The 13,337-nt window shown below is 49.8% G+C and overlaps 1 protein-coding gene across 1 annotated transcript in view; it reads left to right on the plus strand.

Moving 5' to 3' along the window:
* The window catches only part of LOC112403130 (calpain-8-like), a 45,687-nt gene extending 40,680 nt beyond the window's left edge, over nt 1-5,007 (plus strand). Inside the window, 3 exon segments of the mRNA XM_024750464.1 lie at nt 2,884-3,000; nt 3,988-4,045; nt 4,983-5,007. Coding sequence (XP_024606232.1) covers nt 2,884-3,000; nt 3,988-4,045; nt 4,983-5,007 — 200 coding nt within the window.
* The last annotated feature ends 8,330 nt before the right edge of the window (nt 5,008-13,337 follow it).

Below are 13,337 nucleotides of genomic sequence, written 5' to 3' on the forward strand. Positions count from 1 at the left end.
TTCTGGCCTTACACTTAGGTCTTTAATCCATTTTGAGGATGGTGTGTTTTTGTGTATGGTGTTAGGGAGTGTTCTAATCTCATACTTTTACATGTACCTGTCCAGTTTTCCCAGCACCACCTATTGTAGAGGCTGTCCTTTCTCCACTGTACATTCCTGCCTCCTTTATCAAAGATAAGGACCGTATGTGTGTGGGTTTATCTCTGGGCTTTCTACCCTGTTCCATTGATCTATCTTCCTGTTTCTGTGCCAGTACCATACTGTCTTGATTACTGTAGCTTTGTAGTATAAAGTTTGATTAACATATGTCTAGGCGTATTTCTCCTTGGATTTATCCTGTATGGGACAAAAAAAAAAAAAAAAGAAAACCTAGTACCAATTTGTGACTGAGCTATTCCAATTTTATGAATTAATCTTTAAAAAAATTCATCAATCAAATCAACACCAGATGATAAAGAATTTTTACTGAAATTTGTCTTTTAACACCTCCAAAACAGAAACAACCCAAATGTCTAAGAAAATGTTAATAATAACATATTTTCACATATTCAGCTATGTAATACAATTAGGAATAAAAATGATGATTTCAAAAAAAAACAAATCCGGACAGACAGAAGCCTGGGACAAATGGTAAAAGCAAAACTATACAGACAGGATCACACACAGAAGCATATGCATACACACTCACAAAAAGAAATAAAAGGGGGAAAAAAAAAATCGTTGCTCCCAAAGTCCACCTCCTGAATTTGGGATGATTCATTGTCTATTCAGGTATTCCACAGATGCAGGGTACATCAAGTTGATTGTGGAGATTTAATCTGTTCCTCCTGAGGCTGCTGGGAGAGATTTCCCTTTCTCTTCTTTGTTCGCACAGCTCCCAGGGGCTCAGCTTTGGATTTGGCTCCGCCTCTGCGTGTAGGTCGCCGGAGGGCGTCTGTTCTTCGCTCAGACAGGACAGGGTTAAAGGAGCCGCTGATTCGGGGGCTCTGGCTCACTCAAGCCGAGGGGGAGGGAGGGGCACGGAGTGCGGGGCGGGCCTGCGGCGGCAGAGGCGTTGTGACGTTGCGGCAGAGGCCGGCGTGACGTTGCACCAGCCTGAGGCGCGCCGTGCGTCCTCCCGGGAAAGTTGGCCCTGGATCTCGGGACCCTGGCGGTGGCGGGCTGCACAGTCTCCCCGGAAGGGGGTGTGGACAGTGATCTGTGCTTGTACACAGGCCTCTTGGTGGCAGCAGCAGCGGCCTTAGCATCTCATGCCCGTCTCTGGGGCCCGCGCTTTTAGCCGCGGCTCACGCACGTCTCTGGAGCTCCTTTAAGCAGCGCTTTAATCCCCTCCCCTCGCGCACCAGGAAACAAAGCAGGAAGAAAAAGTCTCTTGTCTCTTTGGCAGCTCCAGACTTTTCCCGGACTCCCTCCCGGCTAGCTGTGGTGCACTAGCCCCTTCAGGCTGTGTTCACGCCGCCAACCCCAGTCCTCTCCGTGAGCTCCGACCGAAGCCCGAGCCTCAGCTCCCAGCGCCGCCCACGCGGGCGGGGGACCAGACAAGCCTCTCGGGCTGGTGAGTGCCTGTAGGCCCTGATCCTCTGTGTGGGAATCTCTCCGCTTTGCCCTCTGCACCCCTGTTGCTGTGCTCTCCTCTGCAGCTCCGAAGATTCCCCCTCTGCCACCCGCAGTCTCCGCCCGCGAAGGGGCTTCTAGTGTGTGGAAACCTTTCCTCCTTCACAGCTCCCTCCCACTGGTGCAGGTCCCGTCCCTATCCTTTTGTCTCTGTTTTTTCTGTTTTCGTTTGCCCTACCCAGGTACGTGGGGAGTTCCTTGCCTTTTGGGAGGTCTGAGGTCTTCTGCCAGCGTTCTGTAGGTGTTCTGTAGGAGTTGAGCCACATGTAGATGTATTTCTGATGTATTTGTGGGGAGGAAGGTGATCTCCGAGTCTTACTCTTCCGCCATCTTGAAGCTCCTCCTTTATTTATTTTTGACCGTGTCGGGTCTTGGTTGCGGCTTGCGGGAACTTTTGCTGTGGTGTGTGGGCTCTGTAGTTGCAGCACGCGGGCTCTGTAGTTGTGGTGTGAGAGCTTAGCAGTTGCAGCACATGGGCTTAGTTGCCCCATGGCATGTGGGATCTTAGTTCCCCAACCAGGGATCGAACCTGCGTCCTCTGCATTGGAAGGTGGATTCTTAACCAATGGACCACCAGGGAAGTCCGCTAGATGTGCTCATTTTATTTTAATTATTTTAAAAATATTTCTTTATTTATTTGGCTGGACCGGGTCTTAGTTGCAGCATGAAGGATCCTTAGTTGCAGCATGGGGAAACTAGTTCCCCGACCACGGATTGAATCTGGGCCCCCTGCTTTGGGAGCACGGAGTCCCAACCACTGGACCACCAGAGAAGTCCCAAGATGTGCTCATTTTGAACTCTTAATATGATGGTTGCTAATGACCATCAGTGGCAGTTACCTTATGTTGGATGTCAATGCGACAACAAATATTTGTTGAGCACCTTCCTTATCTGGGGAGGAGGGAATGTTGCTGGATTCTTTAGACTTTTTCTAAGGACTTTGCCTGTTACTGGGAAGGTGACAGCAATCACAGGGGACGGGGCTGTGAAGGGGATGGTCAGGAGAGACCATCCCCTCACCTTCCCTGCTTTTTCTTGCTGTAGCCAATGTGATGCACAGCTGAGTTAGTATTGGAGCTACAGGCCTTATTCTTGGATCAGGGAGGAGGCTTATCCTGTTGAGGATTATCTAAAAGGAGACTGGATGACTAGACCCTTCTGGTATCTTCTGAGGGGGGCAGCGTCAGGCCTGAGTCAGCCCTAATTTCTGCTGTAGACAGGGCCAAGCCCCCCACTCCACCTATAACCTTGGCCCCCTTCTGCCCGTAGGTTTCACCCTTAGCAACTAGGTACAGCAGACCATTTCCATGCAGCATGCATGCAGCAAACCTGGCATCGACTTTGACAGCTTCCTTGCTTGTATGATCCGCCTGGAGACCCTCTTCAGTGAGTCACTCTCTCCTTTAACCCTATCTTATTTCTCCTGAGGTGCGGAGAGGGGCAGGGGGCAGGGCCAGCAAGCAGAACCAGACAGTCTTCAGAAACTGTGGCATCCTTGGGGGAGGGGAAGCAGAAACTAAAGTGGCCGAGGAAGCCCAAGCTGGCCACGCCCAAAGTGCTGCCTTCTCTGGGAGATTTAAAAAGATTGTTGTGGGCTTCCCTGGTGGCGCAGTGGTTGAGAGTCCGCCTGCCGATGCGGGGGACACGGGTTCGTGCCCCGGTCCAGGAAGATCCCACGTGCCGCGGAGCGGCCGGGAGCTATGGCCGCTGAGCCTGCGCGTCCGGAGACTGTTGCTCCGCAACGGGAGAGATAGTTGTGCACCTACTACATGCAGTCACTGGGCCAAAGGAATGAGTCCCAGCAACGGTCCTTAAGTGACTTTTAACATCTGTGCCTCCATGGGGATCATACTGAGAGCGTGTGTCCCTTCCCAGGGAGGGAATAGGGGTCTCCTTCTGGAAGCCTTTAGATGGTCTAGTGCCCCCTTGGGCTCATGCTAAGGTATCATATTAAGGGAGGGAGTTTTCCTTCCAGTGAGGGCTGGGAAGTGGTAAATTCTAATGGGGAAAGGTCAGTGACTGGATTACCCACAAATGGGGCAACCACCTCTGTTCCACGACCCCATCCCCAACTCCTGTTGAAAGAATTGCAAGTTTCTAGAGCTTGTGAGGGTGGAGGTGGCAAAAGGACCTTCTCTGCTCACATCTGGAGGTTTGTCTAATTGGGCAAGGGGACATCTGCTGTCTAAAACCCTCACCCTGGGCGCTGGATCCAGATCTAGCTTTTCGGGGTCCCTGAAGCTGAGTGGGAGCTGGGAAGGGTGCAGGGGCCGGGGGAAGGTACCAGGTGGGGTGGACAGAGACAGCTCTCTTTGGCTGTTCCAAAGTCCAGGAACATCCCCACCTGATTTCATTCGTTCTCTGTCATTCTAGAACTGTTCAGCCTTCTGGACAAGGACCGGAATGGCATTGTCCGGCTCTCTCTGGCAGAGGTAAGTGGTTTTGATAAACTGCTTGCTGGTGGTACTTGAACATTCTTGGATGGTATGGCTGCCGAGCGCTGTTCATTCACACTGACCTGTCTTATTTCTGTGCGGATACAACGCATGTTCTATGGCAGGCATTGCTGGGAGGAGTGAGATTGTCATCAATCTTTCAAATATTTTTATTTATTATTATTATTATTGTTTTAAAGATAAAGCTACAGTTACAGATCAGATCATTTCAAGGATGCAAGCTCTTATTAATTTGGATGGAATGGTGGGTGGTAGGTACAATTTAAAGTGCCTAACCTTTAGGACCAGGCATCTTTGATTGACGTCTAGAAGGATATCAGAAACAAAGAATTAAATTACTGTGTACAAAGCCCATAATGTCTTACGCTGACAACGTCGTGCCCTTCCCCTGTGGAGGGCTGCAGCCTATGCAGCAGGGCCTTTATTGGCCTGTGGGGATGCAGGTGTGGGCATGTGCTGAGGGGCCAGGCCAGGAGGCATTGCCCTAGAACTGTTTCTCAGGCAGAGGAACTAGAGCACCAGGTTATTCCTGGCCCTGCCTAGTTGTCTGGGTACAACCACTTCTTTTCTTCTCTAGAATGGGAATGTCATTGACCCCTTTCAGTGATCTAGGGAAGGCCCTCCTGGAAGCATGTCTGTGGATGTCTACAAACACCCGCTCAATAGTGTTGAACCTGAAACTTTTGGAAGTCCCTTTGGGGCTAAGCTTTTCCTAAGTCACTTTTCCATGGGGCTCTGGCTCAGGGTGTAGTAACCTAGTTAAGGGCTTCCTTGCTTCCTCCTGTTGAGCAGGGCACTTACTGGAGGACACAGCTAGAACAAGTCATACCACTTGAGGCAGGAGAGCGCCTCTGGCGCAGTCACACCAGCTCCTGAGGACCCCTGAGCTCACCCTGATCTTCTTATTTTGCGGTGGCTGTGCTGTATGTTGGTCTGACCCAGGGTTCTGGACATTGGTGTTGCTCCCTGCCAGCTTGCCTGCCTCTTTTCTCCCTTTCTTTACAGTTTTGTGAACATTTATCCTCAAGGGGGCATTCACTGGTTATTCATCTCTTCCTTGCCGTTTGTTGTTCCCTGAGATCCTGGCCTGTCCCACTGGAGCAGTCCGGGGAGCCCGAGATCTCTTTCAGCAGCATTTAGGCTGATCCCAGAGCACAATGGAGAGACAGAAATTAATTAAAGTTGTGGGTCAAAATGGTTTCTGCCTTCCTCTAGTGATATGTAATCTGGGGGGTGCCCTGGGGTGTTCCTGCTTTAGAAAAGACGTTCTTGAGCAATGACGCAGCCCAAAGCTGCTGAAAGATGTGAAATGTGGGTGAATTTCTTGGAGGAAAGGCCTGCTATAGATTAAACTGCCTCTGGGGACTGCCTTCAGGAAAGGAGCTGCCCCCGCCCTTCCGAGGAGGGTGCAGGGAGGGGCTGCTGGGGGGAGAGGCCTTTCTTCCTCACTTGCAGATGGGAGAAATTGCTATACTGCAGGTCAGCATGGACTAAAGGAAAGGAAAGGATAGGAAAAGTCTTGCTGAGGGGAATTCTTACCTGACAAATAGCTTGAGGGGAAATGCAGTTCAGGTTAGTTTTGCTCATGGTGGAACACAACGATCTTTGTTGCTGGTAAGAAAATAGGTGCCATAGCCTAGTGTCCTAATGGGTAGTTGGGGACAGAGCTGACTCATACGCAGATGTTGGAAATGAAGTGTACAGGAAGATGAGTGTCTTAGTCAGTTTGGGCTGTCTGAGCAAATACCAGAGACCAGGTGGCTTATAAAAAACAGACACATTTTTTTACAGTTGTGGAGGCTAGAAGTCCGAGATCCGAGCAGCATAGTTGGGTTCTGGAGATCTCTCTCAGACTATAGACTTCTCATTGTGTCCTCACAGGGTGGAGAGCAGAGGGGAAGCAAGATCTCTCATGATTCTTGGAAGAACACTAATCCTATTCATGAGGGCCCCACCCTCATGACCTTATCCAACCCTACTTAGACCCCAGGTCCCACCTCCTGATACCACCACATTGGGGGGTGTGGTTTCAACGTATGAATTCGAGGGGGATACAGCCATTCAGCCCATAGCTGTGACCTACTGGAGAGAAAACACACATTTATGCCTTGGCCTCTGTATTAGTCTGATTAAAGATTAATTTTTGACCTCCAGAAGTAGAGCTGGATGAACGTTCCTTATAGGGACATGATTTATATGTATGGTATAACACCCGTCAGCTTGTGTTTTTTTTTGAAGTATAGTTGATTTACAATATTGTGTTAGTTTCATGTGTAGAGCAAAGTGATTCAGTTATATATATATATATATTTTTTTTCAGATTATTTTCCATTATAGGTTATTACAAGATGTTGAATATAGTTCCCTGTGCTAAACAGTAGGACTTTGTTGTTTATCCATTCTATATATAATAGTTTGCATCTGCTAACTTCAATCTCCCAATCCATCCCTCCCCCCTCCTCCCCCTTGGCAACCTCAAGTTTGTTCTCTATGTCTGGGAGTCTGTTTTGTAAATAGGTTCATTTGGGTCATATTTTAGATTCCACATGTAAGTGATGTCATATGGTGTTTGTCTTTCTCTTTCTGACTTACTTCACTCAGTATGATAATCTCTGATTGCATCCATGTGGCTGCAAATGGCATTATTTTGTTCTTTTTATGGCTGAGTAGTATTCCATGGTGTGTGTGTGTGTGTGTGTGTGTGTGTATACATATATATATGTATATAAACCACATCTTCTTTATCCATTCATCTGTTGATGGACACTTAGTTTGTTTCCATGTCTTGGCTATTGTAAATAGTGCTGCTATGAACATTGGGGTGCATGTATCTTTTTGAATTAGGGTTTTCTTTTTTTTCCTGGATATATATCCAGGAGTGGGGTTGCTGGATCATATGGTAGCTCTATTTTTAGTTTTTTAAGGATCTTTCCATAGTGGCTGCACTAATTTACATTCCCAGTGTAAGAAGATTCCCTTTTCTCCACACCCTCTCTAGCATTTATTATTTGTAGACTTTTTGTTGATGGCCATTCTGACTGAACACCAGTCCGCTTTAATGCTATCTTCAACTCTCCCAAGGCCCAGCGGGGAGAAGGGGTAGGCCCTTAACTGAAGGGGACTGTGGGAGCTCTGGGATCCCACCCCTCAGGGAGAGGCTCTGGGACGGCGCCCCTGCAGGGAAAGCTCACTCATAGGAGGGTGGAGAAGGAGCTGTATTTGTTTGGCAGTCTGTGGGTCCCAGAAGAAAAGAGGTCCTTCCACGTGTAGTCAGAAGTATGAGGGAGCTTTCGTCACCTGGGTCATCTGCAGGACCCAGCAGGTGTACGTCCAGCTGCCCTCAGGCTGCCCCTGTCGGCCCAGGTGGTGTTAGGTACAAGTCCCTGACTCACCCCGTTGTTTAAAAATAAAGTACTACAAAGCAGTTCTCCTTTACATTTCGAATATAGCATGGCTGCCTAAGTTGAAAGGACTGTGTTATAATCAGCTGGCAGCAGGTAGGTTTATTTTTCAGGCCTACAAGCTACTTCAGGGAATAGTCTGGTAAGCAAAAAAACCAAACCAAACAAAAAAACCCAAAAGACAGTTTAGTTACAAAATAGATTTGCTTTGGGGGTCCCAGTCCCAGGGAAGTGTTGTGCTGGGGACTTCTTATCAGTACAGCCTGTGAGGCCAGCTAAGGATCTTAACACTGCATAGCTTTCCTCTTAAACACCTGAGAGTTTGCTGTATGCTCCTTTCTGCCCCCTGAATTAAGGCAGCAGAGGTGCTGCTTTTTGGTGTGGCCTCTTCGTCGCCCCTCTATGTGGCTGCATCTCAGGAAAGATTAGCCCCTGCTGGATGGTGGCTCCTCAGCATGGATTCCCCAGGGAGGCTCCTGCGCTTCCCCAGCCGAGCCCACCCCACGTTATTGCGTTAACGTGTTTCACGTCTTCTCTGTTCCTGTGGACAGTCTGTGAATGCAGAGTTCCTAATTCCTCCAGAGCCTAGAACAGTGCCTGGCACAGAGTAGGCACTCAGTGAGTGAAACCCGTGTCCTTTCCTTTGCACATGAGGAAGTTCTGCAGCACTTGGGCCCCACTTTTTTTTCCTAGTAGAGAGGATGGGTTTGCACTGGTCCCTCACAGCAATTTCCTGCAGCCCCAGAGGGGAACTGCTGATGTTTGGATGCGTTACAGCCAGCCTCCATGGGCGGGTGAAGGGCTGGAGGGGGGGATGGCGAGAAGAAGAAGATGTGTCCCCTGCAGGGTCCTCTGCTGAGCTGCCCCGTTCCCAGGCTCCTTCCCACCCCATGCCAGGAGCCGAGGCAGCCATTGCCTCCCGCGTTGGCGGGTCTTTGATTTGTGCAGAGAATCCGTGGAGGCTCTTGGCTTCCCCACTTTCTGGAAGGAGAGGGAAGCAGCTCGGCAGGAGGCTTGAGGCAGCTATGGGGGTCAGGGTGAGCCTCCTTCTCTTCCTCTCCATCCTCCCTCGCCTGCAGAGCCCCGTCACTTCTCTTAAAGGCCGAGCTTGTTTCCTCATTAGTAAACGTGAGGACACACACGCCACCATGCCGCCCCCAGACGCAACTGAGGCCTCCGGGAGCATGGAACCTGACACTGGTGGGAGGCGGTCAGGGGGTAATTCCACAGCAGCAAGGCCACCTCTAGCCAGTCCCCTTTCCCGTGAGAGCTTCGAGTCACGCAGTATTAGCTTTCTGCTCACGTCGCCGGCCCAAGCAGGGCGTTCGGTAATTATGCACAGCCGCAGAAGCCGCGTTGAGCAGGACTGGGAGAAGCCGGTGGCCCTGCCACGCGCAGCAGGGGGCTCTTCCCGCCAAGGTCCCGACGGCATCCTGTGCGTCCTGCCTGGGGCGCAGCTGGCGGAGGCCCCCGCCCTGCTCGGGGCTCCCCTCCGTTCCTCACCGCCTCCCTAAAGCCAGCCGCTCCTCCGGGCTGGGGCAGCGGGGCACACAGCAAAGTCCTGCATCAGCTGTTCTCGCTCTGCCACCTAGGCTGACTCCTTGCCTCTCGCTCCAAGCCTCATGCTGCGCAGCCTCTCAGATGCCTAGCATCTGTTTTTTCTTTCTTTTTTTTTTTTTTGCGGTACGCAGGCCTCTCACTGCTGTGGCCTCTCCTCACGGGCCCAGCCACTCCGCGGCATGTGGGATCTTCCCGAACCGGGGCATGAACCCGTGTCCCCTGCATCGGCAGGCGGACTCTCAACCACTGCGCCACCAGGGAAGCCCCAGATGCCCAGCATCTTTTCACCTTTAGATGTTCCAGTTTCCCACAAGCCCTGATCCTGTCATTGCTTCCGCTGTGGCTCCAGGATACGGCCAAACCCCATCTCCCCACCCCACGCTTCTGTGCTCTCCTTCCATGGGGGATCCCATCCCGCCGGTCGAGATCTCCCTTCATACATGAACCCTTCCCTTTTCTTTTTTTTTTTGAACCCTTCCCTTTGATTGATGGGCTGGGTTGACCTCGAGAGTTCACGTAATTGGACAGTGGACAACCAAGACACCCCCACACCCCCAACCTCTCTCTGCACTTCAGAACGGTGTCAGGAAGGACCTAGTGCGGGGACACCTACCTGCCACCTTTGCTCTGCTCCGCGGCTCCATGTTATAGACAGGGTGACTGTGGAGCCCATCTGTGTGATACAGACAAGGATAGAGAGAAGCATCTTGAATCCCATCTGCCTTCAATCCTATCTGATGCATACCTGTCATACCTGAGCTGCAGTCTTTGGGAAGGATAGCAGTGGTCACTTACTAGTGGCAGCTCGTGGGGGAAAGGGTGATGATTTGGAGTTTGCAAGCTGTAAATACACATGTTGAGTCCTTACAGTTTTGGGAGGCCTGTGTTTGCTTCACCCGTTGATTAACATAGGGCTTTATGGGGGATGGAGACGAGGCAGGGGATATTGTCCCAGCCACTGAGTTATGAAGGTCTTGTGAAGGCTGATGGTGCCTCTCCCAGCTCCCTGCTGTGCTCTGGAGCAGAGCCAGGGGTGCAGGCGTGTGGAGACCCAGTAATTTACTGCCATCTGCTGAAACTTGCTTTTTCTTTTGTAATATTTGCTATATTTACATTCTTATACTTTATACATTTATTTCTATTAAAATGATGGTATGTATTTATTGTTATAAATTTATATGTTTATGTACACATTTACATATTTATACTGTATCGATATATAAATATCAAGATATATAATAATAGTATATAAAATAATTATATATATCAATAAATATCAACATATAAATAAAAGGACTGTATACTGAAGTCCCATGTATTATCCATTACAGGGAATGATTTTTAATATTTTACCATATCTGTTTTATCATTTTTGCTGAAGAATTTTACTGAAGATGTTTTTGTGAAAGTAAATTGCAGATATCATGACATTTTACCCTATATTGTGCATCTCCAGCAAAGGGCATTTTATTACACAGCAAAACTATTATCCAGCTTAACAAAATTAGCAATAATTCTTTAATCACATCTAATAGCCAGTCTATATTCAAATCTCCTTGATGGACTTAAAAATACACTTTTACAGTTGGTTTATTTGACTGAGGATTCAACCAGGGTCCTCATTTTTCTGGTTTTAATCTACAGCAATCCATTTTTGGGGGGTATTGAATGATTGATGCATAATTGCAGCTTTAAGAAAGAATATTGGTGATATGAATCTGCTCCATCTGTTTCTCGGTCTAATTAAATCTCATGCAGAGTGCCCATCCCCTCCGGTTTCCTCCCCCTCCCCAGGACCAGGCAGGATGGTCTGTAGGGACTGGAATCTGGGAAAAGGGTGTCTAGTTTTCCCTCCACTGTGGTTTCCATCCAAGCCCGCCCGTCCTTGCCGGTGGCATCGCCTGCTGGTGGTCCGTTGGCTCCAGAACCGTCTGAGCTGGAGCCTCCCCTTCTGGGCCACACCTGGTTTTTGTTCAGGTCACCTTGTTCTCTGACCCTGAGGTTCACGGCTCCTTTCAGTCAGTGGGGCGGGGCAGTACTCCTCCTAACCCTGAGGACGCCAGGCCCCCCGGGGAGGCCTGCAGACCAGCGATCTGCCTCTGAATATTCACTGAGGGGAACGGCTCAGTTAGTAAAAACAGAGGAAAGCACGTGGGAATTCTCTGGGATTTAGAAGGTATTGTGGTTCTGTGCGTAGTGTAAGCCTTCAATTTCGGCTTGTTGCATTGGATTGAATTCAGCAAGGAAGAGAAGATTAGGAGATGAGAGACATTATCTGGTGATGAAATTCAAGCCCAAATGTTCCTGTAGTCACAGTTATTCTACTTATGCTCTGGGAGGGATTGGCAGGGAGCCCGTTCCAGAACCTCACAGACACTCATGTGTGGATATGCACACTGGGCTTACCCAGTGGGCATGAGGGGCTTCTGTCTGGCCCCTAGGCTACTCCTGGAGACCTGGAGTGGAATCCCCTCAGCCTCCTGAGGGCAGTGGGGTGGGTTCTCAGGGCGTGGAGCCACACTCTTCAATTCTACTCAGTAATTGGATCAGTAAACCTCTTAAGCACCAACTACAAGCCAGGCTCAGTGCTTGCCCTGGGAGTTGTAGAGGGGGGTGAGGTGGGATGGTGGGATGGTGGGTGGCGCAAGGATGAATAACTGAGGTCTCTGCCTCCCAGAACCTTCCAGGCGAATGGGGGAGACAGACTCCTACACAAGTAACACAATTTGAAACAGTGTAACATCAGTGCTGGAAGAGAGAGGTACAGAAAAGACAGGTCACAAGAAGAGAGAGAGGTTAATGCTGTCTCAAGAAAGGGAGCAGGTTTCCTGCAAGATGGGTAGGAATTGGGCAGCTGGGACTTCATTCAGTCATTTGGTAAATATTAATTACGCATCAGCTATATTCTAGGTATTGTGCGGGCACCAGTAAATGAGAGGGAAAGGTGTTCCAGATGGAGGGAACAGCATGAGAGGGGGGAAGAGCATAGGAAAAGACAGAGCCTGTTTGGAAAAGCCTGGGCTGTGACTTTGAGACTGTCGCTGCATCCCCCCAGGCCACGAAGCAGCCACCTTCCTTCCTTGCTTCTTCCTGTCTGCTGTGCCATGATCCTGCCTGGGGTGCTTTGCCTTTCTATGTCAGAGGGAAAGAATTTCAGGCTATTCCCCAGAGAGGGCAGTATCCTTGGCCTCCTGAGGTTCAGGTTGCTGGGTAACGTCCACTTCCTCCACTCCCTGGGCTGGAAGCACCCCCAGAGCTCTTTGGGCAGCTGAGAGCCACCTTCTGGGGCTGTTGCCCAGCACTGGGTCCAAGCACCTTGATGTGTAGCCAGCTGTAGCTTCTGCAGCTGTGTCCTCACCACCCAGAGTGAAGAAGAAAAGGCCAACTCTCAGAAAGCCCCTGGGAGAGGCCAGAAACATTCCCCTGGAGCTGAAAGCAATCCAGATGATTGGCGGAGGAAGTGCAGCTGGCCCCCCCCTTCCACCTGCATTCTTGAAACCTTGACTACTAATTAATTTCTGAATTACACAACAATGCACTTCCTAATTACACAGGCGAAACACTAGCAGCTATAAAGGGGGCCTTACGTATTTCACAAGTGATTCTTTTTTTTTTTTTCTTTTTTGCGGTACGCGGGCCTCTCACTGCTGTGGCCTCTCCCGTTGCGGAGCACAGGCTCTGGACCCGCAGGCTCAGCGGCCATGGCTCACGGGCCCAGCTGCTCCGCGGCATGTGGGATCCTCCCGGACCGGGGCATGAACCCGCGTCCCCTGCATCGGCAGGCGGACTCTCAACCACTGCGCCACCAGGGAAGCCCACACAAGTGATTTTAATAGCTGCTGTCCCAGAAATGAGAGGGACAGAGGGGTGGGGGGAGGAGAAAGGAGAGAGAGAGGGAGAGAGAGGGAGATTTTGGATCGATTGAGACAGAAGATAAGCCTATCCGGCAGGTCCTCCAGGTCTCAGAGGCTGGTGTCGTCTGGAGGAGCTCAGATGTTTGGGGACCTCAGCAACCCTTCCAGGAGACATGCAGCCGTCTCTGGCCTCAGAAGGAAAGCTTCCTCGGGAACCCTGCCAACTGTACAAACACCAACCAACTCGGAAATGTAAATAATAACACGCAGACATGATGCAAACATAATTATAGCCGAATATTATGAGGAGAGAGACTCATTGGAGACTGGCCATGTTTTCCTGTCTGTAAGTCCCATTTTGCATTGTGGTGATTAAAGCAGACTAATTTTTTTTTCTCTCTCTCTTTTCTATTTTGTTTTTACTGCCACATAGAATTCTTTTTTGTGTGTGT

Source organism: Neophocaena asiaeorientalis, unplaced genomic scaffold (genome assembly GCF_003031525.2).
Source record: "Neophocaena asiaeorientalis asiaeorientalis breed wild unplaced genomic scaffold, Neophocaena_asiaeorientalis_V1.1 scaffold430, whole genome shotgun sequence".
NCBI lineage: Eukaryota > Metazoa > Chordata > Mammalia > Artiodactyla > Phocoenidae > Neophocaena > Neophocaena asiaeorientalis.